The 26,103-nt window shown below is 42.5% G+C and overlaps 1 protein-coding gene across 10 annotated transcripts in view; it reads right to left on the minus strand.

Annotated features, from left to right (window-relative positions):
* The window catches only part of PTPRT (protein tyrosine phosphatase receptor type T), a 925,330-nt gene that overhangs the window by 163,456 nt on the left and 735,771 nt on the right, over positions 1-26,103 (minus strand). For all 10 annotated transcript variants that reach the window (XM_053671225.1, XM_053671224.1, XM_053671220.1 and 7 more), the window contains exon 13: positions 4,932-4,968. In XM_053671225.1, the coding sequence (XP_053527200.1) occupies positions 4,932-4,968 (37 nt within the window). The remainder of the gene's footprint in view (positions 1-4,931; positions 4,969-26,103) is intronic.

Below are 26,103 nucleotides of genomic sequence, written 5' to 3' on the forward strand. Positions count from 1 at the left end.
CACCAAATCCCGGCCTCAGGCTCTGCTTCTAGGGAATCTGTCTTAGAACTGCTCTGTTCCTCTTTATGGGCTCTTCGATAAACTCTGCTTCCCCGATATGGTTGATCTCCACAGAGGAACATTCTGGTTCCTCTCCATCTCCAGTCAGAGCTAATAACAGCAGACCCCCAGCTGAAGAACAAGGGAAAGAAGAATGTGAAGCTGGGGCATCGAGATGAGCCTGTTCCCACCCTAGAGCTAATACTTTCAGTACCAAATACTGAACTCCCACCCCACAGTTCCGTAGCTGTGCCTTCCATTTGAGGTTCTCATTTGTCCCTGTAAATAAAAACTGGTGATATGTGAGCCTGCCAGCTAGATCCTTTATAAACACAGGGCATTTGGCCCTTCCTGTGGGACTTGGGCCAGGCCTATGGCTACTCCCTCAGTTTGAGGTTCCGAGTCAGCTGGCCTCCCAGGCCACACCCTTGCTCTGGGTTCTACCCAATCCCCAGTGCTGGTGGAGAGGGCAGAGCCCTGCGTGGTGGGCCAGGAACACACAGGCCAGGACAACATGGGCTCCTTCAGTCCCCAGGTCCTTCCGAAGCACTGATCACAAATATAACTGCACCACTGTCTGTTAAAGTCATCCCTGTGCTATTTCCACACCAGACTGGAAGCCTGTTGGGGACAGGAACCATGAAATCCTCAGTTTTTTCCAGGACGCCTGGCTCATGCATACTCCACAAGTGAGCTTGTCTATTCGGGCAAGAATAGACACGGACAATAATAAAAACATTTTCCCAAACACTTTGGAGTAAATAAAACACTTTTATGCTTATACATATCATTTGATCCTCATAACAAACTGGGTGGTAGAGGTCTTGGTGCTCTGGAGCTGGCTTGCTCCAGCCGGCTAGAGCTGGTTGTTAAACATGCCGGGCCTTCCGTCCTTCCCTCCCTCCCTCCCTCCCTTCCTTCCTCCCTCACTCTTCCTTCCTTCCCTCCCTTCCTTTCTTCCTTTTTTGCCAGCCAGCTGTTCAACCATTCTAACTTGAAATTGGACCTGGTAGGGATATTTACACCTGCAGATCAACAAAGACAATAAATATGGGCTTTTCTTTTACAAAGAGCAGGTTTATTGGCAAACCACTGGCAGTAGGTATGTTCCAAAGGCTCTATGAAGGGGTAGATGGGGATTCCTTTGAATATGATGCCCCTGAGTTTTGGAAAGATCAGTGAGACCCTCAAGGTGGTCTCTGAGCCGAGCTGCAGTGAGATGCTGACTTCAATGCATTTGCTCATTTCAACCAACTCAGTGCCAGGGACCCTGCCGTGGCAACATGGGACTGACTGGCAGTTAGTGGTTGGACTGAGCAGCCCTCATGGCTCCCCTCAGAGGGAAGTTCTGGTCTCCTCCCCAGGAAGCCCAGCCTGGTCTGGCCCCAGGACCTCGGCCCGATCAGCACCTGCCGCTCCACTGTTATGTGGGGTCTGAGAAGGGTCCTGCTGCCACAGACCCGGCTCCTCTGCCGGAGGCAGCCTCACCAGCTTCTGGAGGAAACAGGAGCCAAAGCTGGACCCCACTCTGGCAGGGCTGCGTCCTGCTCTTACACTCCTTTCAAAGCTGCTGGGGTGACACTGTGAATGGGGAGCGGTCAGAGACTCCGACAGGAACCACACAGACGCTGCCCCCAACTGCATGGCTCCACGGTTACTGTCATGGGCGAACGGTGACCCCACCCCCACCCCCCAGTTCACATGTGGAAACCCTGACCTCCAGGACCTCAGAATGTGACCTTACTTGGTAATTAGTTAGGAGGATCCTTACAGATGTAATTAGTTAGGAGGAGGTGAGACTGGAGTAGGATGGGCCCCAATCCAATATGACGAGTGTCCTTATAAGCAGAACTTCGGACACAGAAATGCGGAGGGAGACGCATATGAACGTGAAGGCACAGATCGGGGTGATCCTTCTACAAGCCAAGGGATCCAAAGACGCCAGCAAACCACCAGGAGCTGGGGGGGAAAGGCTGGGACCAGATCCCGCCCCCCCAGCCCAGATGAGGAGCCGACCCTGCCGCACGCACCCTTCCTGTGGGACTTCTAGCCTCCAGCACCGTGAGACAGTAAGTGTGGTTGTTTAAGCCACTCGGTCTACGCTGCTTTGGTACAGCAGCCACAGAGAGTTAACCCAGGTCCCTTACTTTGCAACCTTCCAACCTGGGCAGCACTGCGTTAGAGCTTAGGTGACTAACAGTGACATTATAGACAGACATGGGCTAGAGCATCACCCTGGAGCCTGGTGTGGCACCTAACAGAAGATGCGCTGGGCTGGGTTAGAACGACCCCAAAGGAGTGTTTGGGGCTGCTCCGTTCTGAGTGGCAGCCCCCCACTTCTGTGACCCCATTCCAGGGGCTAGAGGCCTGCGGCAGACACAGGAGGAAGGTGGCACAGGGACAGAGAGGTGGCAGACACAGGAGGAAGGTGGCACAGGGACAGAGAGGTGGAGGAAGTGGGTGGTCTGTGGAATCTGCCACTGGGGCTTCACATCTCCCAATGCCTGCGGGGTCCCCAGTATTGCATATTCCTTCATTACATAGAATAGTGTTTTCAGCAAACCCACTAAGAGGGAAATTTGATTCAGGAAAGGGATGGGTCCAATATTGATTTGAGACCTTAGATCCTGATACAAAGTCCCCATAGGTAGTGCATGGGTTTAGTGGGCTCTGTCTGCCTTTAATCGACCCTGGGTGCTCCTACGGTCCCACCAGGCACAGAGCAGACTCTAACCAAACCCAGGATTCCTGCCCTTCCCTTTGCTCTGAGGTCACCAGCGCCCTCTTTCTTATCTGATAGGTGCTGAGCAGGGATCACGCCCTGAGTTGCTGACGGGCATTCTGCCCCAACCAGTTCCCGGCCCCAATCCCAAGTGCTGCCAGAGCTTCTCTGGGCTGCAGCGTGCCCTCGGTGAACTGGAAAACCTGGGTGTGGCTGCTCAGAGCCACTTCTGACTCCCGACTCCCCTGAGCTCTGCCAGGGCCTGGCCAGCTGGGATCCCATCATTTCACTCATGAGTTCCTATCCCTTCACTCCTTAGAGATTCACACGTTCCAATAACAAAGATTGTGACCTGGAAGTCAAACAAGAGGAGGAGTCCTAAGGGTCTCTAGGGAAAGGCAGAGAGCTCTTCTGGGTAGGTCTCTAAAGGCCACCCACTTCTCCTAGACCGGTAAGGTGACTCTGGAGAAACACACATGCACAGGGGCTCCTGAATGTCCCAGGAAAGTACAGCGTGAAATACTCTCCACGCCCCTTATGTACCTACTGCCTGTCTGGTCACATGTTCCCAACTCTAAGTTCAGAAGATAGGGCCCAACGAACTACCTGTTAGGGGGCTTATGTCTCAGAGGGTGTCCTTAGAATCCCACACACCCCACGAAGGGCGTGTCCAGAGGTCAAAGGCTAGAGGGGAAGCACGGAGCATCCTCACGTGAGGGTTTCTATGGAAGCTCCCTCCCCTCTCCCTGCTGCCATTGGAGCTGATGCTGCAGACACACAGCCTGCTGTGATGCCCGCCATCTAGTGCTCTGGGCTCTCCAATGGACAGCGCCCTTCCTCCTGGGTTACCCGCTTTCTTCAGTGGGAAAGTCTGTCAAGGCCTGTGGTTTGTATCACTTGTTTGCAGGCCTCCTCAGGAGAGGTATTTCATTTCTTTCTGTCCAGTAGCTTGAGTTCCCAAGAGGGAACACGTCAGGGACATGCCGACCTCTCAGGACTTACGTGGAATAGGGGTGAGTTCTTGTCCCAATCAGCCCTTAATGCTTCTGCCTTCTCCTTCCCCCTGCATCTTCCCCGCTCTGCCTACCTGTTAGTCTGATTCTTCTCAAGGCTGTAAGGGCTATGCACCATAGGACGTGGTGCGTGCTTTGCCAAATAACCATAGATAATTCCTCTCTCTCTCTCCTCCTCCCCAATCTGTGTCCCTGTCTCTCCCCAATGTATTTGTGTACATTTTCCTCTGTGTGTGTGTGTGCATGCATGTATATATATATATTCATGTAAGTATATATACATACTTGGGTCATTGTTTTTCTCTATCCTTTATATCTATGACTCTATTTATACTTATATTTATAATTGTCATCTCCATGGAAGCAATCTATAAAATCACATACGCTATGAATAAATGCAGGGAGCAAAAGAGAGCTGCCCAATTTTGGTACGCTTACAGGAAAGGATAGCTATGAAAATATCAATTCTATACCAAAAAGGTAAACCCGATTTCTAACCATTCAACATTATAATAGGTTAAATAACAAAGCATTCATTGATTTTTTTCTATAAAAAGAATAATAAACAGAAACATATACCAGTTGAAAGAGTGAGACAATTGAATTATAATTAGGAAAACAAAAAGCGATGAGCCTGAACCACGTTGCCTCAGTTTTGGGGGTGAGTGTTGAAAATGCCGAGTACAATACAAAGCAGTTTCTTTTCTTGTTGTTAAAGGCAGTGGCAGTAATCAGCTCATTTTTGAAAGCCATGTTCAAATTGAATAAAGTGCATAATCCAGAAGATACGTTTCATAAACATGCTTCAAAATTGCATAAACATAAACATGTTTAACATAAACAAATATAAAATATAATATAGCAGGAGAATACTTGAGTAAATCTATAGTCACCTCTGATTAGTGTACCACTCCATCCACCCATCCATCCATCCCTCCACTGATTCAACAAGTGTGTTTTGAGCTCTTACTCTGCTTGGGCACCGTGTTATTAATATATACAGTCGGGTATACATTAATACCTAGATGAAAATGGCTCCAATAAAAATAACAATCACTTTCGGTGATTGCTACCTCAGCTCTCCCTGTGTGGTGCAAGGGAGAACTACTTCAATGACTAAAAACTGGCCAAAGACAGACAAGAACACGCCAACCTACCTTTCGTAGCCAGGCGGACACAGTTGATCTTTGTTTCCTGTGAACGACAGAAGTGAGACTCTAGTTAACTAGGTGTGGGTTTGGTTTGATATATAAAGAAAGAAATACATGTATATTTGCATAGATATGCATTCATATGTATTTTTTATGATCATTTTAAATTTGTTCTTTCCATTTTTTTTTTTTTTTTGCCCCCTTGGAATCACCTTGTAGTTCTATTTCTTCATTCCTTTCCGGGCTAGGTATAGCTCTGTTCCTTTCACTTCCTGGCTCCCATTACCCCACAAGCTTCTTCCCCAGACAAAAGCACTTTATAAACACATCAGATACTGTCCAGCAGCAAACAGCTTTAACAATAACATTAAGTGGGTACATTGTGCCATGCAGTGAACTTCATTGGGTTGCATGGGTCCCTGAGAGAACCCATGGGTTTGTAGATGGGACCAAGAGCATAGATTAACTCACGGGTTAGCAACTGGCACTGAGGGCATCCTTGGGAAACTTTGTTATAGGTTAATAATGCATCTATATGCACAGATTGAAAAAGACACTTGGCAATAGCCCTATTGGTATGAATGTGTAAGAATCAAACTGTAAAGTTCATGTTCAAAAAAAATCACTCTTGCCCTGAGGTCCCTAGTGGACTTCACAGTTGTGCGTGTTTGTGTGGCAGTAGAATCTTTGCGGAGTGAACTGTCTAGTGATGGTTGGCTTTCCCCCATGGACGAGATCCACAAATCTGTGATGTTGCTGGGCAGGAAGTCGAGTTCCAGAAGATAACTAGTTTAGCCTCTTTCATTAGGATATCTTTCAGGCAGTCCTGGGGCAAGTTGAAAATTCCTGCTAAGTTATGTCCCCAGTAATAGTCTGAATGTAGTGTAGCAATAAAAAAAAAAGACAGAGATGGCAATGCGTGAGTCTCCGGAACATGATGCTTGTCTTGCTCGTGCTCACTCCTAAGGAGCCATTGCTTCTTGAAGGCACTTGTATTAGTCAGGATAGAAAAGCTTATGTAAATATAACAAAACCATGAACTTCAGTGGCTAGAGACAGTAAAGACTTATTTTCCATTCAAACTACACATCCGATGTAGGTGTGTGGCTGGATCTGGAGGAGAGTAGTATAGCTGTGGGAGATTTTCATCATTGCAGTCAGTCGGAGACCAAGGCTGGTACCTCCACTTTAACACAGGCTCCAGTGTTCACTGAGTCAGGAGAAGAGAATGCCGAAGAGTCTGGATTCAAATGGAACACCTTGCATCTGAAGCAACACTTTTGCCTTAACTCAGGTTTCATTGGCTAGAGACAGTCAGGTGGCCATGCCTGACTCCAGTGAGGTAACTGGAGGCCTCCATGCACCCAGAAGTAGAGAAGAAATGGTAACGTCTGCAGCAGACTCTATGTTATATACACATGCCTCTGAATGCTGCACATTGTCACTGCTATTAAACCCAAGTTGGGCTCCTTAATGGTTTTGCTTCTGTTCCCCAAACCACAGAAAGTCTGCCTTTGCTTGCATAGAAAAGATGTCTGGATATTGGGAGATGGTTTTCAGTTAATTAACATTCTTATTCTTCAACAAATTCTCATAGGATAAGAGGTCAAGGCTTTTGAATCATCCTAGCCACTCATCCTAGGATGTCCTCTGGTTTGTCCCTCTTAGTGAGAAAGGACTAGAACATGAAGCAACAGTCCACATGGGTCTTGTCAATATGTGATTAACCAGAGTCACTATTTTCTACTTTCCTTACTTATACTGGGCTTCCCTTAGGAGACCCAACATCTCAGTTTCTAACTGATCACAGTGAATGTACCAGCAACCATCAAACCCCTAGCAAAAAAAAATGTCTGCCTGCTTCTTCTTATATAAATGTGGTTGTATTTCTGAAACCTAGAACAGTATCCTTCTTCCAGCTTGGCGTTCATCTGTTCATCAGAATCTTTGGTTGGTTATCTAACTAATTACTCATCTCCCCAACTGCTCATTCGCTCTCATGCTGATGCTGTGTTTTTCCACAAAATAGCTTGAGAATAGGGTCAAGTTTGCTTCAGACCTTGATGGTCTGCTGCACGACTCCCGTCTTTCAGCCCGAGAACTCTCTTAAGAAGGTTGGGTTGGCATGACTTGTTCTTTGGAACAAGTGTTTCATTTCCTCTCTACTTTTTATACTGAAAGTGTTTCCTTTTAAAATAGATTATTGTTTTGTTTCATAAATGGAAAATGTAGAATTGTGAAAAGAATCTGACACATTAAAGTTCAAATATATAAAGTATTCTTTTGAGGTGTTCATCTGGCATTTGAAGTATGCTATGTTTTGAGAAAAAGGTACTTTTAAAGAGTGCATTTAGAAGATGGAAAAAAAGGAAAAATGACTTTGTATATTTTGAAAAAATATACAAAGCAAGTGGAACCCTCTACATGTAACGCCAGAAAACCAAATGAGTTAAGACTTTCAAAAGATGAGAAAAGTGAGCAGATTGGTTTTTTGTTTGTTTGTTTTCATGTTTGGAGAAAAAACAAATTTCTTCACATTCTCTTGGCTTCCATTTTTTGTTCTTTGGTTTAAAAGGTCAGTGGGCTGAAGCCCAAGATAGTGAGAGAGAGAGAGAGAGAGAACTGACAAACATCTTCAGTGGCCCTGCAGAGCCATCATGATTTCACCGGGAAACTATGTCAAATGGGAGAGGTGCCAAGAGACTAGAAATGGGCAGAAGGACCTCCCACTTTATATTCCTACAAATGGAAAAGATTTTGCAAATACTCTACTAGAAAACTTGCCAACTCTGTGCACTGGAGCTGTTGAATAGAGCTGTGGGGAAGGGCTTGATGAGGCCAATAATGTTGGGGGTAATTTGTAACCATGCAGCTAAACTTTAAAGATAATCAATTTAATCTCTTTACCTCCAAGAATCAATTCTCAGTGAATCACCTGTATATTCACAGGTGTTGGTTCTGGTGTTTTTATAAACGTGGCCATGAAGAGCACCATACCTGTCCAGCCCTACAGGCATGATGAAGACAGGGATGTGGCCTAGCTACACAGTGGCAGTAACAAAGCTAATTACAGGACTATGTAATTACACGGAATAGTAACCCTAAGAAAATAAAGAAAGAAAAGTACAATTTCTATGACAACTATGATGCAAATATAAGCATTTAAAAAATAAGTCCTGAAGGAAATATACTAAGTCTTAAAAATGGTTGCACAATTAATTTGAAGTATAACATATATGTAGACAAGTCTAATGATCTTAAACATGGCCTGCTGAAATTTTCACAGGTAAACACACAGTGATGACCAACACCCAGATCTAAATACCCAACAGCGCCTGTGTCTCAGAAGTCTTATTCACCCCCTCTCTGTGTAGCTTCATCCCTGCCAAGGTAAACACTAATCTGCTTTTTGTGGGAATATTCTCTTTAAGCTGCATCATATCCAAGGAAATCCTGGGTAGCTGCAATGGTTTATTCTACTTACCACCTTCTCTTCCCCGTGGGATCATTTGTGAGAACTTTATTAGAATTGTCTCCCCTTTCACAGTTGATGCATGAACTTGGGCATTCCCCATCACCACCTTCTCCAGCCCACATCTGTTAAAATCTGTTTTCTATAATCTAGAGTTTGTGTCTGATTATGCTTCGCTTTCCCTGGCTCTCACAACCATGGCACTGACATGTACTCTTTCTTCCAAGTTCCTGAAATCTTTAATTCCATAACCAATTTATCTTTGTTCATTAGAAATAGGTACAGAGCAACAAAGCCATGAGTCACTCTCTTGAGCTTCTGGGTGAATGACTGTTAGCAAGCAAATTGGGAACATGCTGGGAACTTCGCTTCCTATTGTAGGGGAAGTCTGGTTGGTGCGCCACTGCCAAAGGTCCCCAAACAGTTTGGTAAACAGGAAATTAGTACTTACTTTTGTGTTTAGATTGCATAAGGCTTTGGAATGAGCAGAACCATTTCATATTTTCTGTTCCATTTCCACAATACAATACAATTTCATTTCTCCATCATTTTAAATCACTCGTGTCCCACTTCCCACTCCAGAGTTGCAAACCTGCACACAGGCATATATCCCCTGGGACAGAATATAATATCCTCACTATTGTGTTTCTGTTGAGATCTGCTTCTACTCAAGGTGCTGCCAGTGCTGAGCAATATTGAGCAAGTCAGTGTCCCTCTCTGTGGCTCAATTTCCCCATCAATCAAATGGAGGAGAAAGGAATGGAGAAGACCTTTCAGGCAGACTAGGAAGGATACTGTAAGCTTGCTTCAAGCTCTCCCGTGTTGAGTCTGGTTTCAGCCACTATGCATATACCTGCTCTTTCAGTAACCTGTCCTCATGCGGCAATACAAACATTGTTTTTCTAATATTTGTGACATTAGATAACTATATCACTCCATATCACCCCACTGCACAAAGAATAGCTTCCTTTCTCTTTTTAAGCTACCACCTAGTTTATTTTTTCATAATGTCTCATACCTATACCACCTGACCTCCTTATACCCTCATTTAACACTAGGCCAAATCTGATCCATCCCTCAGTCCATCCATCCACCCACCTTTTAACTATTTACTGAAATTATAGGATGTCTCTCTAATTGTGGGTCTTCTAGTACATGCTGTTCGTTATTCAGAAGGACTTAGGTTAAGTTTTATTGCCAATCTGATCAAGAATCCCTAGGTACCTGTGTAAATTATATGATTCTTACTTTACTTCCCTGCTTGATAGGATGGGGATTTATACCTGATCTCATAGTATTCACTTATCCTAACTCATGCCTTTTTCTTCCCTAAGACAGAGCTGGCCCAGTTAATATGGGATTTAGCCCTGACTTCACAGTTTCTCCATAGTTTTCCAATTGCTTTGGCTTTTGCCTTAATTTCCCTCTAAGACTGGGCTTGGATCCCCACTTCACTCTTTATCCATTTAATTAGCAAATCAATAGATATTTATTAGGAAAATCATTATTGATCATATTGATCATGACTGAATGATCCGTATGTACCAGATATTGTGCTGGGTACTAGTGATACAAGGATGAGCAAAATAAACATGCTCCTCATGGAGAATGTTTATGCAAATAGTAACTTTCTAATATTTGTGACAGTGATTAGGTAAACATTTTCATAAATCAATATCTAATTACAAGTTGCAATAAACACTATAACGGAGAAGTAATAGGTGTTATATATGTGTAAAGAACATGACATAGAGTGTGGAAGAGAAGGAAGATGGTCAAGTGCCTTGAGCAGGGACCATCTGACCTGAGACATGAAAGCTAAGGAGGAGTTAGATATAGGAAGCACCAAGAGAGGGTGTTTCAGTTCAGGAACAGGTCTGGAGAGGCCTGGAAGCGGGGAAATGCATGCTGCAATAGAGACGTACAGAGGTGTGGTGTGGTTGTACATCATGACGTACTTGGGGAATGACGCGAGATGAAGCTGGAGAGACACACCCTTTAGACTGTGCAATACTGGTTTATGTTTTAAGAAGAACAGGAAGCCATCAAAGAGTTATGAGCCAGAAGAATAGAAAGGTCAGAGCTACATTTTTAAATGTAGGACCTTTTGTATGGAAAATAAACATGAGGTCAGGGAAACCAGTTGGTGGGAAGAGTGTGGTGGTATAGTCTACTTGAGCGATGGGGGTGGTTTGGATCGGGATAGTGACTGCAGAGATCTTGCCTCAACCTCCCTCACCTTGGAAAGCAAATTTTGGCTCCGCTTGACCCCAGAGACTTCCCACCACCCCACCTCATGCTTACAGATTAGTCTGTACTTCTGGTATTGATACCTCTTGGCTCCTCAGTCTAGCCTCCTTGCACCCCAATGCCCCTTGACCCTCTTCCAAAATCCACAAAATCTACAACCTCAACATAATTAAAATACAGAGACATCTGTTAGTAAAATAGTCCCTGTTAGTAAAAACAAAACAAAACAAAACCCAAAACAAAAAACTACCATAGTTGAATGAAATATCTCTAAGGCTTTCAACACAAGCCTTTGTGGATAGAAAGCAAGAGCTGTATTAAAAAAAGAACAACATGAGAATAGATCACACAGGATAGGGTGTAAGACTGATGAAAGAGTAAGTTCATATGCGTGAAAAATCTGAAAGAGAATCTCAGTAACTAAGGCAACACATATGTGACGGGGACTTGTAAGCCCACATAATTCAAGGTGGTAAATCTTTAATAGGTATCCTTGGGAGATTGGATGGCGAAAGGGAAAAGAGGCAAAAGGGGGGACTTTAAGACCCTATAAGTCAAAAGAGAACGACTATGGCAACAACCAGTCAGAGGACATACAACAACCCATCACCCAAGGCACAAAAACCTCAGTCATTCATTAACAAGCCATACTGCTCTATCAGAATAGTGTGTTTTTGAACCAGGAATCTTGTAAGTCACACTAAATTTATAAAAGCTAAGCTGAATTGGTGAAACAATACAAAGAGCAACTATATAAAGAAAACAAAAAATAAAAATAAAAACATCCCAACTGATAAAATCCACACCTGAAGAAAATGACAAACAGAAGAAAAGAGTAACATAATACTCTAAACTAAATTAAATTTCCTCAAACAACTCTGAATTAGAAATGTAAAGATTAAAAACTGAAATGTGTAAAAAATTAGTAAAAAAAAAAAGAGATAGAGTTGGTTGAACTAAGGAAAGAAAAAAAGAGTCACTTGAGAAATAAAGATTAAATGACAAGGTGTCCAAAGGAAAGTTTAACAAGGGGCACTGGAGGAAGAGAAAAATCAACCCAAAATGAAACAACGATCAGTGAAAAAGTGACTTAAAGGGAAGATGAAGAAGATCATATATATATATATGTGTGTGTGTATATATATATATGATCATAAAGTATATGTATATAAAGTATCTATCTATCTATCTATCATCTATCTATCTAGATATACTTTAAATCCCCAAGAATACAGATTAAACAATTGGATAGGTAAAAATTTATAACAATAATCCAAGAAAACTTTCTGGAATGACAAGACAACCTGAGCCTACATATTAAAAGGACCCAAAGACCTGAAAGATCAAGTCCAAGATTCTAGTAAAACTAATTGGAAAAAAAATGTTCTCAAGAACTCCAGGCAAAATGGTCAAATGATTCACAAGAGTCAGAGAATGAGCCTGTCATGAGACATCTTCAAAACAATATACAAAGCCAGGAAATATGAGTTGGTGTTTCTAAGAAACTCAGAGAAAGAAATTATGAACCAAGGATTTCATAGCTAGCCAAGTGTCTTTCAAATCTCAAAGTTAAGGAAACATAACTATCAATTTTCAATAACTCAGAGAATACTATACTCATGACTCTTTCTTGGGGAATACCCCAAAGGTTAAGCTTCATTCCACAAAGAAATAACAGGAAACTTCAACAAAAAGACCACCTATATGTATTTAATAAATTTAATTATAAATCTAAGACTAAATTAAGGTAGGGACACCACTGAAAGCAGAATAAGTAAATGTTATATTTTCTGATACTGTAGAAAGAATGCAAGTTAAAAAGTGAAAGGAGGAGAAATAGGGGAGCAGGTGAGTAGAATAAATCCATCAATTGCTGTGTAGGCAACAGATAAATACCATCCAAAACTGACAAACCAGTGATGTCTGCAAGACATGGATTCTATTAAGACGGCAGAATGAGAGTTAGTAGATACATTGAAGAAGGTAAGAAAGAGAGTGGCAATTTATGCACATCGGCCCAGGGTTTCTTTTACGGGGGGAAGTGCACACATAGAGAGTGTCCAGCTTCCCCAGCTCTGCAGGAGGGTGCCCGAGAGGACCACGCTTTTCTTGTCCCAACCAGAACTCGGAGACCATTAGCAGGGCAGAACAGTCTGGGGCAGTGAGGAGCAGGGCAAAGACGGTGTGGTATATATTGTCAGTGGACAACTACAGAGCTTTGAAAAGAATGCCTTGCTATGTGCAAAAATGGGGGTGAGCCTGGGGGACACTGTACTGAATGAAGTGAGTCAGACACAGGAAAACAAGTCCCCTTGTGGCATCTGAAAAAGTTGGACTCTTGAAAGCGGAGAGTAGAGAGGTGGATGTCAGGGGCGAGAGGGTTGAGGAGATAAGATGCTGCTCTAAGAGTTATGCAGGATGAAGAAGAAGTTCTGGAGATTTGTATAGTTCTGTATTTTATTCTTGCAAGTTTCTAAGAGAATAGATCTTGAGTGTTCTTACCACACGTGAGGACAGGTGGGTGAGGGCACAAATATGTTAGTTCACGGGATCGTGATAATCATCTCACAATGAACACATCATCTATCAACACATCCTGTTGTACATCCTCAATATATTGAATTTTATTTGTTAATTATACCTCGACATGCTGGGGAAAATACTGACAAACCAGATAGGATAAAGTTAAGTAAGAGACGATTAAAGGTATTAAAAAGTATAAGCACAATGATAACTACTAGAACAAAAAGGCAAACTTTGTAAATATCAAAAGAAATTTTAAAGTGAAAGAGGAAGAAAGACACCCCAGCATGTACTATGAAATTAGTTCAGTAAGTCATGACATAAAGAACTTAGGACAGGGTTGGGACCAAATATATCAGTCATATCAACACATGAAATGGGTTTAATTTATATAATTAAGTGGAAAAGATTTCAAATTGTCTCAAAGAACAAGACCTAACTTTCGGCCATATAGAGAGGTCACAGCTAAAACAAAGTAATTCAGAAAGGCAACAGTAAGGGAATGAGAGAAACAAAAAATGGCAAATGAAGAAAAAATGCAGCCGTGATGACCCTGATATCAAAGTAAAATGCCATTTAAAAAGCATTGAACACAACAAAGGACGCATTTCAACGCTGGAACCCACAATTACTAAGAAACATAACATCCATGGATAGAGATGAGCCCAAACTCACAACAATCCCCGTTATGAACTAGAAACTACAGGAGATGCAAGATAATAAGAAAACTACCGCCAGTGTAGTTTGTATTAAGTGGCAGAAAATAGGCAAGGGTGTGGAGGAGCTGGAAGAATTAAGCAGATCTTGTGGGTATCGGACCCTACAGCCTACTGAGTGAGGAAAACCTTTTCCTTATGAACTTATGAAACAGTCACAAAAATTGACCATAGTTTAGCTAATTAAGAAAGCATTATTCTGTCCCATAAAGTATTGTAAGCAACATTCTATGATTATAAGGCAATACAATAAGAAGTTCTTGAGAAGATTTTAAAAGGCAAACAGATCCTTTCACTTGGAAATACACAAAATAAATTTTTGACCAATTCCTAGGTGAAAGGAAAAGTTATAAACAAACATTTAAATATTTTAAAATAAAATATAATGAAAACTACATATCAAAGTCTATGGAAAACACTCAAAGTAGTGACTAAATGAAGGTATACTAATAAAATGAAAAACAACTTAATTAACTTAATTTCCAGCACAAAAATGTATAAAGGGAACAAAAATAAATGATCCCCCACAAAACGCACAAAAGGGAATAATAAAGGCAAGAGTAGAAATTACAGAAGTAGAGAAGATAAAAAGAGTAGAAAAAAGCAAAAGAGGGGATGTGCCAGTCTACAAAATAAGAAATAACCAGGGGAAAAGGTGGGGGGACTATTTACTGAAAAAGAAAAAATTTTTGAAAAATGAGACTAGTTTTCAGGTTTTTGGAAATAATTTTTAAAACCTAAATGGAACTGGCAAATTTCTAGGAACATGCACTTTATAATAAAAATGGATTCTATTAAGAATATAAACTTAAATGTTCTAATTCCACAGGAGAAATAGAGAAAGATATGAAGGAACCAACCAACCAACCAACCAACAAACCAAACCACACCCAGATATCTTCATGGGGGGGGGGGTTCTTCCTACCAGACCTTTACAGACAAGACAGTAATAACATAAATTGTTCGACAGCATGGAAAATGAAAAAAAATTTCCTAATTTTTAAAATGAAATCAGCATAACATTAACACCTAAACTTGGTAAAGACAATATAAAGAGGTGGGATTATAAATCAATTTTCCTTCTGAATGTGTAAAACTGTTACATATTAGTAACATTAGTCAACAGAGTCCGAGGCTGCATTAAGAAAATGAAATGCAGTGATTTAGTGGAATGTATTCTAGAAATGGAAGGTTGGTTCAGTGTTAAGAAATCCCTTCTCATCCTGCTACCTATGAGTCTGTCTCTATTTTGCTTGTTAGTTCAGTTTGTGAAGGATGACAGCTTAGGGTGGGGGAATGGGTTGGGTAGGGGGTGGAAGGATTGAGCAAAAAGGAAAAAGGATTCATGGACACGGACAACAGTGTGAGGGTTGCAGCAGAAAGTAGGGTATAAGGGGCCTAAATGGTAATGAAAAAATACAATAAAAATTATTCATGAAAAATATAATATACCATATTAATAGATCAAAGGCAAAAATTATGTTATCACTATTCATGCAGAAAAAGCATTTGGCACAATTTAACACCCTGGCCTGGTTTTAAACAAAATTCAAGAAAATAGGAATCGATGCACACTTCCCTAACATGGAAAAACTACATCTTGGTCCTCGAACCAGCATCTTACTGAGTGGGGCTCTGGTAAAGGCATCACCACTGAGACCAAGACCAGGAGGAGGATGTCCTTTCTGTCCATGGCTGCTTTATATTGTACTGGGAGGGGATGCCAGTGCAGTTGGATAAAAAAAAAATCAATTAGAGCCATGCACATTGGAAAATAAGCAACACCAGCTCTGTTTGCAGATGATGTAACAGTATATGTGCAAATCCCTGGAAAGTCACTCATACGAGGTAGCAGGATATAAAATTAATATACAAAGTGAACAGTACCCATATAATCAGGGCAGAGGATGTCATTGTAGCAAATCTCATTTACAATGGCCACAAAGATTAAATACTTGGTAATAAACTTGAAACCTATGGAAGAAAACTTTACAACCCCCCTGAAAGACACAGATGTAGAGTCGAAGAAATAGCAGAAAGACATCCTCTATTCTCAGGTAATTCAACATCTTAAAAGATGTCAGTCCACCCTAATTAATGTATAAATTTAATGCAATCCTAGGCTTGTTACAGAGCTGGATAAGTTGACACTAAAGCTTACATGAAGAATGAACGAGCAAGAACCATGAAACCATGGGAGAGAAAACCCAGGTCGGAGGACTGGCCCTATCAGATCCTGAAGCACGGAGCCTCCATAATGACCACAGTGTGGCGCTAGAGAGTAAAGAGGCAAATGGGCTGGTGGAATAGGATGCAAAATCCAGACCAAGACCCGAGAACACACAAAAACTTAGAACAGAAAAGTGGCATCTCCGATTTGGGGGGCAAAGATGAACTTTTTAATAAATGTTAGCACCTTCAATAGACATTTGGGAAAAAGATATTAGTACATTACTAGGTACATACTTTATACCATATACAAAAATAAATACCAAACATCAGAAAATTAAATGTAAAAAATTAAACTATACAAGTTCTAGAAGCACACACAGGCAAATTCCTTTATAACCTTGGTGGAAGAAAAAGGCTTTTCCACTGTGACTCAAAGTCTCAATGCAATAAAGGAAAAATTATTGAAGCATTTGACCCCCTTTTTTTTGGTGTGGCAAAAACACTACAGGAGAAGCCTAAAAAAATGCAACATATATCACCAATAAAGAATTAATATCCCTGATATATAAATAGCTTTTAAAAATTGAGGGGAAAGAGGTAAATATCCTGCTAGAAAATTGGGCAAAAGACATACACCAATAATTCAAGTTTTCAAAACAGTAATTCAACTTGAATTATTATTTTTATACAGTATTTCATATATTAAAAACTAAACATATGAAAAGATGTTGACTTCACTTTAATAAGAGAAAGGGAATTAAAACTACACTGGATACAGTTTCTTATGCGTAACCTTGCTGAAAACTGAAGCTAGACCACAACAACTGTTGGTGCGGCTGTGGAAAAACAGTCTGAAGCATCCCTGAGGGAAATGCAAATTAATTCAACCCTTAAGAAAGGGAATTTAGAAATATCTATGAAGACTACATATTTGTCCACCTTTTGATCCAACCCCCCCCTCCTGCAGGAAGTCCTTGGACACACCTCCAACAATACGAAAATACACACATCTACAATCCTTTATGGCAGAAATGTTCATGATTGAAAAATTTTTTAAACAATCTACATGTCCACATGTGAGAGTGATGAAAATGTATTTGCATAATAGGACACTGTGTAGCTATAAAAAGGGAGGAAGACTATAGACTCCACCAAAAAACTGTTCGACCTAATAAATGAATTTGGTAAAGCAGCAGGATACAAAGTCGATGTCCAGAAATCAAAGGTATTTTTGTATACCGATGATTAAACAGCAGAAGCAGAAATCAAGGGAAAAAATCCCATTTGATATAGCAACAAGAAAAAGAAAATACTTAGGAATAAAACTAACCAAGGAGATAAAAGACCTGTCTTCAGAAAAACTATACAACACTGAAGAAAGAAACCAAGGAAGACACAAACAAATGGAAACATATACCGTGTTCATGGATTGGAAGAGGTAACATCATCAAAATGTCCATACTACCCTAAGCAATTTACAGATTCAATGCAATCCCTATTAAAGTACCAATGGCATATTTCACAGATATAGAACAAACACTTCAAAAATTTATATGGAACCACAAATGACCCCAAATAGCTGCTGCAATCTTGAGAAAGAAGAACAAAGCAGGAGAAATCACTATCCCTGATACCAAACTGTATTACAGGGCCACGAATTCCAAACAGCCTGGTATTGGCCTGAAAACGGACACCAGCCCTTCTTCCCACGGTATCCTGGAGTTCCCAAACTTTGGGTTCTACCCAGGGGCTCCGTTTGCAGGACATGCCATGTCCTCTGTCCCGTTGTCTGCATGGGAAACACCCACTGATTTTTCAATATTCAGCCCATACGTTAATGTTTCCGTGAGAATTCTGAGCACCACCGTCTCACCCCATCCACCCCCAGGCTTCCAGCCGTACCCTGGGCATTCCCCCACTGTGATTCCTGTTACAGTTCATTGTACTTATTTGTTTTCATAGCTGTCTTTTCCACTGGACTCTGGGCTCCCTGACAGCAGGAACTGTATGTTATGTATCTGTGTATCCCTTCCACTGACTCAGAACAAGCCCTTAATAAATGACTGTTGGATTGTATCATCATTGTTGTCATCATCAACATCATCACCATCGCCGGCGGCAGCACGTCCCCATTCTGGACTGGAGTTGCTTTTTCTGCCAACAGAAAGAAACTGCACAATCTATAAGCTCCCTTTCAAAACTACATTTTATGCTTGCCATTCCACAGCACCAGGCGTCTGAGGCAACACAACTGCTGCACAAATCATCTGCTAATTGGGATGTCAGAAGTGTGGTTCTTCTGAACCTGGTGGAGAGAGGCTCAGACCTGCACCGGGGACTGGCGACCCCCCGGGTCTCAACCAGCCTCAGCCAGAGCAGCCCTGCGGGCCTCCCTGCACACCTCACATCTGACCTTAATCACCCCTGCTCCCTGGGAGCGATCCTTTGAGCTGTAATTACTAATGGATGTTTGTAAAGTTTTTGAAATTCTCGGGTGACAGATATAATCAAAGGCCAATTTATTATGATAATTGTTATTAGGACAGCTCATTACTGGTTGATGTTGATGGTGGGGCCAGCAGGTGTTGGAAAATTAAGGGGGAGATAGAGGCTGGTGACATCTGGAGGGAGAGAGATGTGATGTATGGGGGCTTGGGGGTCTCCTAGGGACTCCTGCTGGTTTCGGCCAAGCCAGGTTTCACTTTGGTGGGGTTCTGACAGCAGGAAGCCGGGCACTAAATGCACAGGACCTTCTAGCAGTATTTTTACATGCACGGGTTCTAACCCAGCTCAGTCTCTTGCTTCTGGAATGCGTTCCAGTAAATTGTGGCCTCTCTGAGTGGTGGCTTGCTTGTCTGTTAAATGAAGATATGTATCACATCAGTTTACACTTCTTGAAGAATGGCTTTGAGACAAGTAAAAATGGATTTGGCAAGACCAGTGAAGAGGCAGTCGGGGTTTCCCAGGCGAAAGACTGATGTTCAGGACTTGGACGGTGGCACCGGAGATGAGAAAAATACATGGACTGGAGAGAAGCTTAGTGTAAACCAGTAGAACTTGGTGACGATAGGTTGTAGAAGGTGAAGTGTCTTGGCCAACCCGCACGTCTGAGATGGGAAAGACTCGGGTGTTTTTGGTGGGAAGAACTGATTTAAAAAGATCATTGCCCATGATTTCCATCAGTCTCTCCTCTCAAATCTGCATCCTGATAAACTGAGTTGGGGGCTACACTGTAAAAGGGGGACCTTGACCAAAATTCGGCCCTGGGGAAGGGCCTGAGGAAGAACTGTCTCAGGTCACCACTTATCTCTCTTGAAGTACGACATTCCCAACCTTCCGGTGAAATCTTCTCTCTGCTCAGTGGATCCAGGCTGCCAGCTGGTGTCTCTGAATACCCTGGATCTCACGGATTTTGTTTCTCCTCCCCGAGCTCCCTCCTCCTGCACCCTGTCCACAGTCAAACCAAATCTGATGAGCGGGTTAAACATCTCTGTGCACCCACAGATTTTGCTTGTTCTTTCCTTCTTGCACCTCCAACTCTGCCCCATATATGCCACCTGAGATATTCTCACAGTGATGGCTGACAGTGTTTATTCCCCACTGAGCACCACGGGAAGCATTTTTTCCACACATCCTCTCCTTTAATATTTGCCAACATTTTTATAGAGTTGTTACTATGGGCATCAAAGTTTTCCAAGTGAGGAGGAGACATAAGAGTCAAACTCACTGGCATAAGGTCACACAGATAGTGGGGGATGATCTACGCCACAGGAAAGACCCCGTCCTGAGCACATCTAACTAAAAATGCAGAGGGGAAAAAACCAGGAAACCCATTACTCTTGTTTAATGGCATTAATTAATAGCATTAAGGCCATTAGATACCATAAGAAACAGGTGATTTGAGTATAAGTGGCTCTGTTTTTATTCCAGTTTAAAACTGTAGCCTGGTAGTGAAGTCTCTTCTCACATGAAGGAGAGACTACGGTTATTAGAGCAAACAAGATATTATGATACCGACTGGTTTCTCTTCAGAGCCCCTTATGTGTGTGTGTGTATGTATTTATATATTTATTATATATATAATAAACTCCCTTTCTAGGATCCCTCGTGAAATATATGTAAGCTTTTTTCCATCCAGCAAGAGAAGCTATGCTGACCTGCTGTATGCCTCTTTTTGCCTTGGCTTACAGGAAGCTCAAGAGGACTAGATAATGTTCTATTTCATTAACTACTTATACTAGGGCTGTGGCGCAATGATAGCCTTTCTTCCATTAAGATTCCTGAGGTAATTTAAAATTTTATTTAGACGGAGTATGAATAGATACACATTCACATATACATGTACTTGTAGATACATGCATAGAAGCACATGCTAGAATATTTATGTGTATGTATGTATATGTGTATGTATATATACACATATGCTGAATTTGCACACATGCATATTTATATTTAGAACACCTTCATTTGAAAAGTGCTTAGGAATAAGCAGACAGTGCACATCCCTAATCTTTACTCCCCTCCAAGACCCTAGGGAGCTTGGGAGGACATCTTATCCCCATATGACTGATGGGGAAACTGGAGTTTAGTAGGCCAGTATTCAGTTCACATAGCAGAAAAAAGGCAGAGCCGGAACTTAAACCCATGGGTCCGGTTTCCCAATTCAGAGGGACCAATTGGGCTGAACCTCACGGAGACCCTCAGTTTGGAACAGGCGAGATGAAGGTGGAAACTCTGCATCGGAAATGATAGGCTGCCATTTCTGTGAGCATTTTGGGGACACAGCGCAGAACACTGATGTCTCAAGACCCAGGCTGACAGGATGATCCGCTGTCAACATTTGTGTAACCTTCATTTGCTGCTCCAAATGAGTTGAAAGTATATTTGCATTGAAAGGAAAATGTTCTTGGCCTCTCAGGTCTCATACCATGACAATAAAATCTGTGGGAACGGTATGTGAGTGGAAGAATAAATTAGCAACCTGGGAGAGCTCATCTTGGTATTTGTACAAGATGACACTCGGGGAATTTCTCACTCACCTGGAAAGAGAAGTCTGAGACCCAACAGGGATGCAACAGAAGTTCAGAGCTTTCCAGAACAGGTGGTAAGTCTCAAATGGTAGAGTAGAGGCCTGGAGGGGCTGGATGGCCCCCAGGAGACAGAATCCACGGAGGACTAAAAAGCAGCCCTAGGCAGGTGATGGGGCACAGAATGTAGGCACTGCCGACAGATAAACACTGGGATGGGGCCTTCACTACCAGGACAAAGCTTTTGGAAGTGGGTATAGAAAGGTTGTGACAATAACCCTGGATTCCACCCTCTTCTCCACTTCCCCAGGGCTGCTACAGAACTAATAACCAACCCCCCCCCCCCGAAATATGTTCCTAACAGGACTATGGCAACAAGTCGGGAAAAGGATACATGCAGGCCTTGGGCTTACAGTTTTCTGTTACTGTGGCTCCACCATTCATGGACGGGGGAGCTCCGAGGTTTTCCACAGCCTCTCAACCACTGTCTTTCGCACAGGGAGCAGGGGACATTCCTTTGCCACATCTCCACAGAGGTAAAGAGAGAAAGCTGTTACTGAACGTCCTCCTTCAGCATGGAGTAACCGAGGCTCTATGCAGATCCAGAGGGCTTCTGACAGTCCGTCTGGCCACTGATTTAAGCAGAGTCATTTGCCTGGGAGACCAATCAGGAAGCAGGGCAGGTGAAAGTACCTCACTTAGCACCTGGGATACAGCAGGCACTCGACAACAGAAAGTTCTCAGGACCTCTGACGGGAACTACACAGGTGCTTCAAGATGGGGTCTGGGTGTTATGCGACCTTGAAGGGCAAGCCTAGGGCAAACGGGGGAGCGTGGTGGTCATTAGAATGTTCTCCCATATCGCCATGGTCCCTGTAGGCGCACAGCTGGAATGCACTGCCTCATTTCTTTTGAAGTTAAGCATGGCCACATGACTAAACGTGGCCAATAGGATGTGAAAGTGATATGTAGCATTTTACAGGGGAATTTTTCGGACTCAGCACCTACTCGTCATGTATCTCTTGCTCTGCCTTGGTGATTGCGAAAGCATGGGTCAGAACGGACCTTCCATCAGCCTGAGTTCCTGAGTGACAGTGATAAGCACAGCCCTTCTGCTGACTCATTCTGGACACATAGAAGGAGTGAGAAATACTTTTCTGGTGACGCACTGAGACTCCATGCTTGTTCGTTACTGCGGCAACACTGACTTTATCCTAACCGATGAGGGAGTATTCTCACACACTCCCTGATGAAGCATGTACGACCCAAGCCATGAGATAGGCCGTGTGGTCACAGCTCTCCCCCGTTTGAGCTTGAGCCCCCCACGTCTCCTCGGTCCATCGTTCACCTGAGCTTCTTCCCGTGTGACATGACAACGGTCACTACACTGAAACAAGGATAAGGAAATAGGGCTGGGAGGGGCACGATCACACCCCAAAGACAAGATCAATTATGTTAAAAGATTCAACAGACGCAGTGTCAGGCTTTAAACCATGTACAAAAAGTTAAAGCAAGAAGAAGAAAGCCTGTGGTGGGGTGATAAAGCAACTGGGTCATGGGCGAGTCAAGACAGTCAACGGCTGTTGACACAGCTCAGGAGGCCCTCCAGGGTCAGGAAGGTGTGTGCTTCCAGGTGGAGTCTACTCCACAAATGGGGATGGGCCAGGTGAGGATGCTCCAATTCCCTCTCCTCTTCCCAGCGAAAGGGAAAAGAGTACAACCATTACAGTAACCACGACAGATGCCTTAAATGCACTGTCTCATTTAACCTCCCCCAAATTGGGGAGGTAGAACATTAATCCCATTATACATCCTCAGGTGTGAAGTAACCTGCTTAAGTTCACATAGTAACAACTGTGATTCAAAGCCATGTCTGTTTGATATCCAAGTCTCAGTCCTTTCCATCTTACCATGCCACAGAAAGCCTGCTCATATGCAAATATCCTTTTAGCAGATCTTGAACACAACTAAATATAGTTTCTTTTGATTCACTCACAGACACAGACTTTTTCCCTAACCCAGCTCTACCCAGATTATCCCAATGATTATAACATGAATACACCACAAACAGGATGACCTATTCAAACTAGCATCTGGCTTCCAACTGTTCTCCTGGGGCGACTGAATTTCGGAACTGGAAGAGGCAGCGAGAGAAAGAGAACGATTCCCCTTCTCGTTCCCACTTTGCTTATTTAGCTCACCATGCGGCAGAGGCATCAACCAGGTGAGATATGTCTCCCTTGATAGAATACGGCAATGAAAGAGTGTTCTCTCCATATAAATAGAACATGCACAACCACCCTGCCCCAGAAGAGGTGGCTTCTGATAGATACGTGCATGAATTTGCCACACTTGTTTTGCATCCAACTGTTAATTATGGTCCTTTCAACTTCACAATCATGGCTAATGGTGGTGGGAAGCAGAGAACAGTAGATTCAGCAGACCTCATTCTGTGAAGAGTGGGAAAGAACGCAAAACAACTGTACCCACCCACTGTTTACAACTGAGACAGTTGCTTGGGGTACCATTTGGAGGATTTGGAGGAAATCAAGGCTGTCCAGGAGATGGGAGCTTTGGAAAAGAGACAGCTGGGGAAAAGTTTTACTACTATGATTGAAAGAAAGTCCTCTAGGCCTCATCTGTCTACGGTGGAAATAGCCCCAAACCGTATCTCTCATGCTGTACTGCATGGAAATTCAGGCTTTACTCACTTATTTGGTGCCGTTTAGTATTTGAGATACTTTTCTCAAATAACTCTCAAAGTAAGTGTGCAAAGTAAGTATCACTGTTCATTTTATAAAAGAGAGACCCGAGACTCAGAGACAATGGCAGTTTGTAACCTCATTCATTCATTAATCATAACATGGTTATTGAGTATCTACCACGCATTACCTATTTTACTCTGTATGGAAGGTACAGCAACAAACAAAACAAAGTTCCTGCCTTCCAGAGCTCAGTCTGATGAGAAGGCACACACTGTATAAAAACAAATGCAACTTAAACCATGCCCAGTGATACAAAGAAAACAAGTACTAATACTGCAAGTGAGTAGTGGTGCGGATGAATCTTAGATATGTCACATGGGTGGGGCGTTCCCAGAGGATGTGATATGTTTGAAAGAAGGCAAAGGGATTGGCCAAGGGACATATAGGAAGGCCCCATGGACATGGACAATAGGGCGGGGATTGATTATGGAAGTGGGGGGCAGGCTGAGAGGTAGGGGATAATAATGGAAACAACTGTAACAGCATGAACAACAAAACATAAAACAAGGACATGCAAAAAAAATGATGATGCCTGAAAAATAAAGTACCAATTCTGCAAACAATAAATAAAGAGAGATTCATGTAAAATGACAACTTATGGGAAGGTCCCAAAGTGAGAAAAGTATCTGGGAATGTTTGGGAAATAAAGTCCTAGAAAAGCATCAAGAGAAGAAGGGCAGTTGAAGTGTAGCTGCCGTAACTACGGCTGAAGTACAATGCTAGATTTGGGGCATTTCTTTTTGAGAAGGGCGTGGGGACCAAGCAGTCTGTGTATGAGAGAACAGAACACACAGACGAAAGAGACAGAGAAATGGCACCATGTGAGCAACAGAAGTAACAAAATATCAACAAGAAATGGCCTGCGTGCCCAGGGATGACAGTTGGTACTTTCATATTTTCTCCAAGGGATAGAGTTGATTTGTTCACATCAACACAAGTGCTCAAGAGGAGAGAGTTAAGGAGACAGAACGTGGCTTTACAGAAGGAAGAAAGTACTGATGACTTGCCTGCTCCCCCCCAAATCAACTCTTTCTCTCCAGAGAACTGCAGTGGTCAAGCTGAGGCTATGGAATGACCTGCCAAAAATGCTTCATTGGAGATAATCTTGTTGGCTTCCAGTCTAGTATAGAGGACACTTCAAAATGTATCCAACTCTAAAATGCTACAAATGTTACATGTAAGATAGTTGTAGGAGCTATTCGAAACAAATGCTTACAATATGGCCTGAGACACAAGAAAGCCACTTCAAATTCAGCACCAAGGACAGCACCCTGCCAGTCAGAACTGCTGTTGTATTCATTAAGAAAGCATCCATGGTGCTGAGCATCTTCTCATATGTCTATGGGCCATCCGTACGTCGTTCTGGGAGAAATGTCTGTTCAGGTCCATCACCCATTTTTTAATTGGGATTGTTTGTTTTCCTGCTGTTCATAGGAGTTCTTTACATATTTTGGAGATTAAACCCTTGTCCGATGTATCATTGGCAAATATGTTCTCCCAACATCACTAGCCATCAGAGAGACGCAAATTAAAACCACAATGAGACATCACCTCACATCTGTCAGAATGGTGATAATTAATTACAAACAACATTAATCAATCAACAAATAAGTGCTGGCGTGGATGTGGCGAAAAGGGAACCCTAGTGCACTGTTGGTGGGAATACAGAGTGGTATAGCCACTGTGGAAAACAGTGTGGAGTTTCCTCAAAAAAATTAAAAATGGAACTGCCCTTTGCACCAGCAATTTCACTGCTTGGAATATACCCTAAAAATCCCGAATCAAAAATTCAATAGTATTCTATGCATCCCTATGTTCATAGCAGTGCTGTTTACAATAGCCAAGTACACTGGAAACAGCTTAAATGCCCATCAGTAAACTAGTGGATCAAATTCACTCATTTGAAATGTGGTACATTCATGCAATGGAATACTATGCAGCAGAAAGAAAAGAGGAGCTCCTACCCTTTGCAACAGCATGGCTAGAACTAGAGACTATTATGCTAAGTGAAATACGCCAAAGATAAACACCATATAATCTTACTTATAAGAGGAATTTAATGAATAAAATAAACCAACGAGCAAGATAGGACCAGAGACAAGGAAACGTGGAACAGACTGACAGCTGTCAGAGGAAAGGGGGGAGGGGGATGGTGGTGGAAAGAAGAAAAAGGATTAGTCACAAAAACACGTATGAATGACCCATGGACATGGACAACAGTGTGGGAAGTGACTGTGGGAGATGGAGAGGGGT

Source organism: Artibeus jamaicensis, unplaced genomic scaffold (assembly GCF_021234435.1).
Source record: "Artibeus jamaicensis isolate MK-2021 breed Jamaican fruit bat unplaced genomic scaffold, CSHL_Jam_final contig_685, whole genome shotgun sequence".
In the NCBI taxonomy this organism is placed as follows: Eukaryota; Metazoa; Chordata; class Mammalia; order Chiroptera; family Phyllostomidae; genus Artibeus; species Artibeus jamaicensis.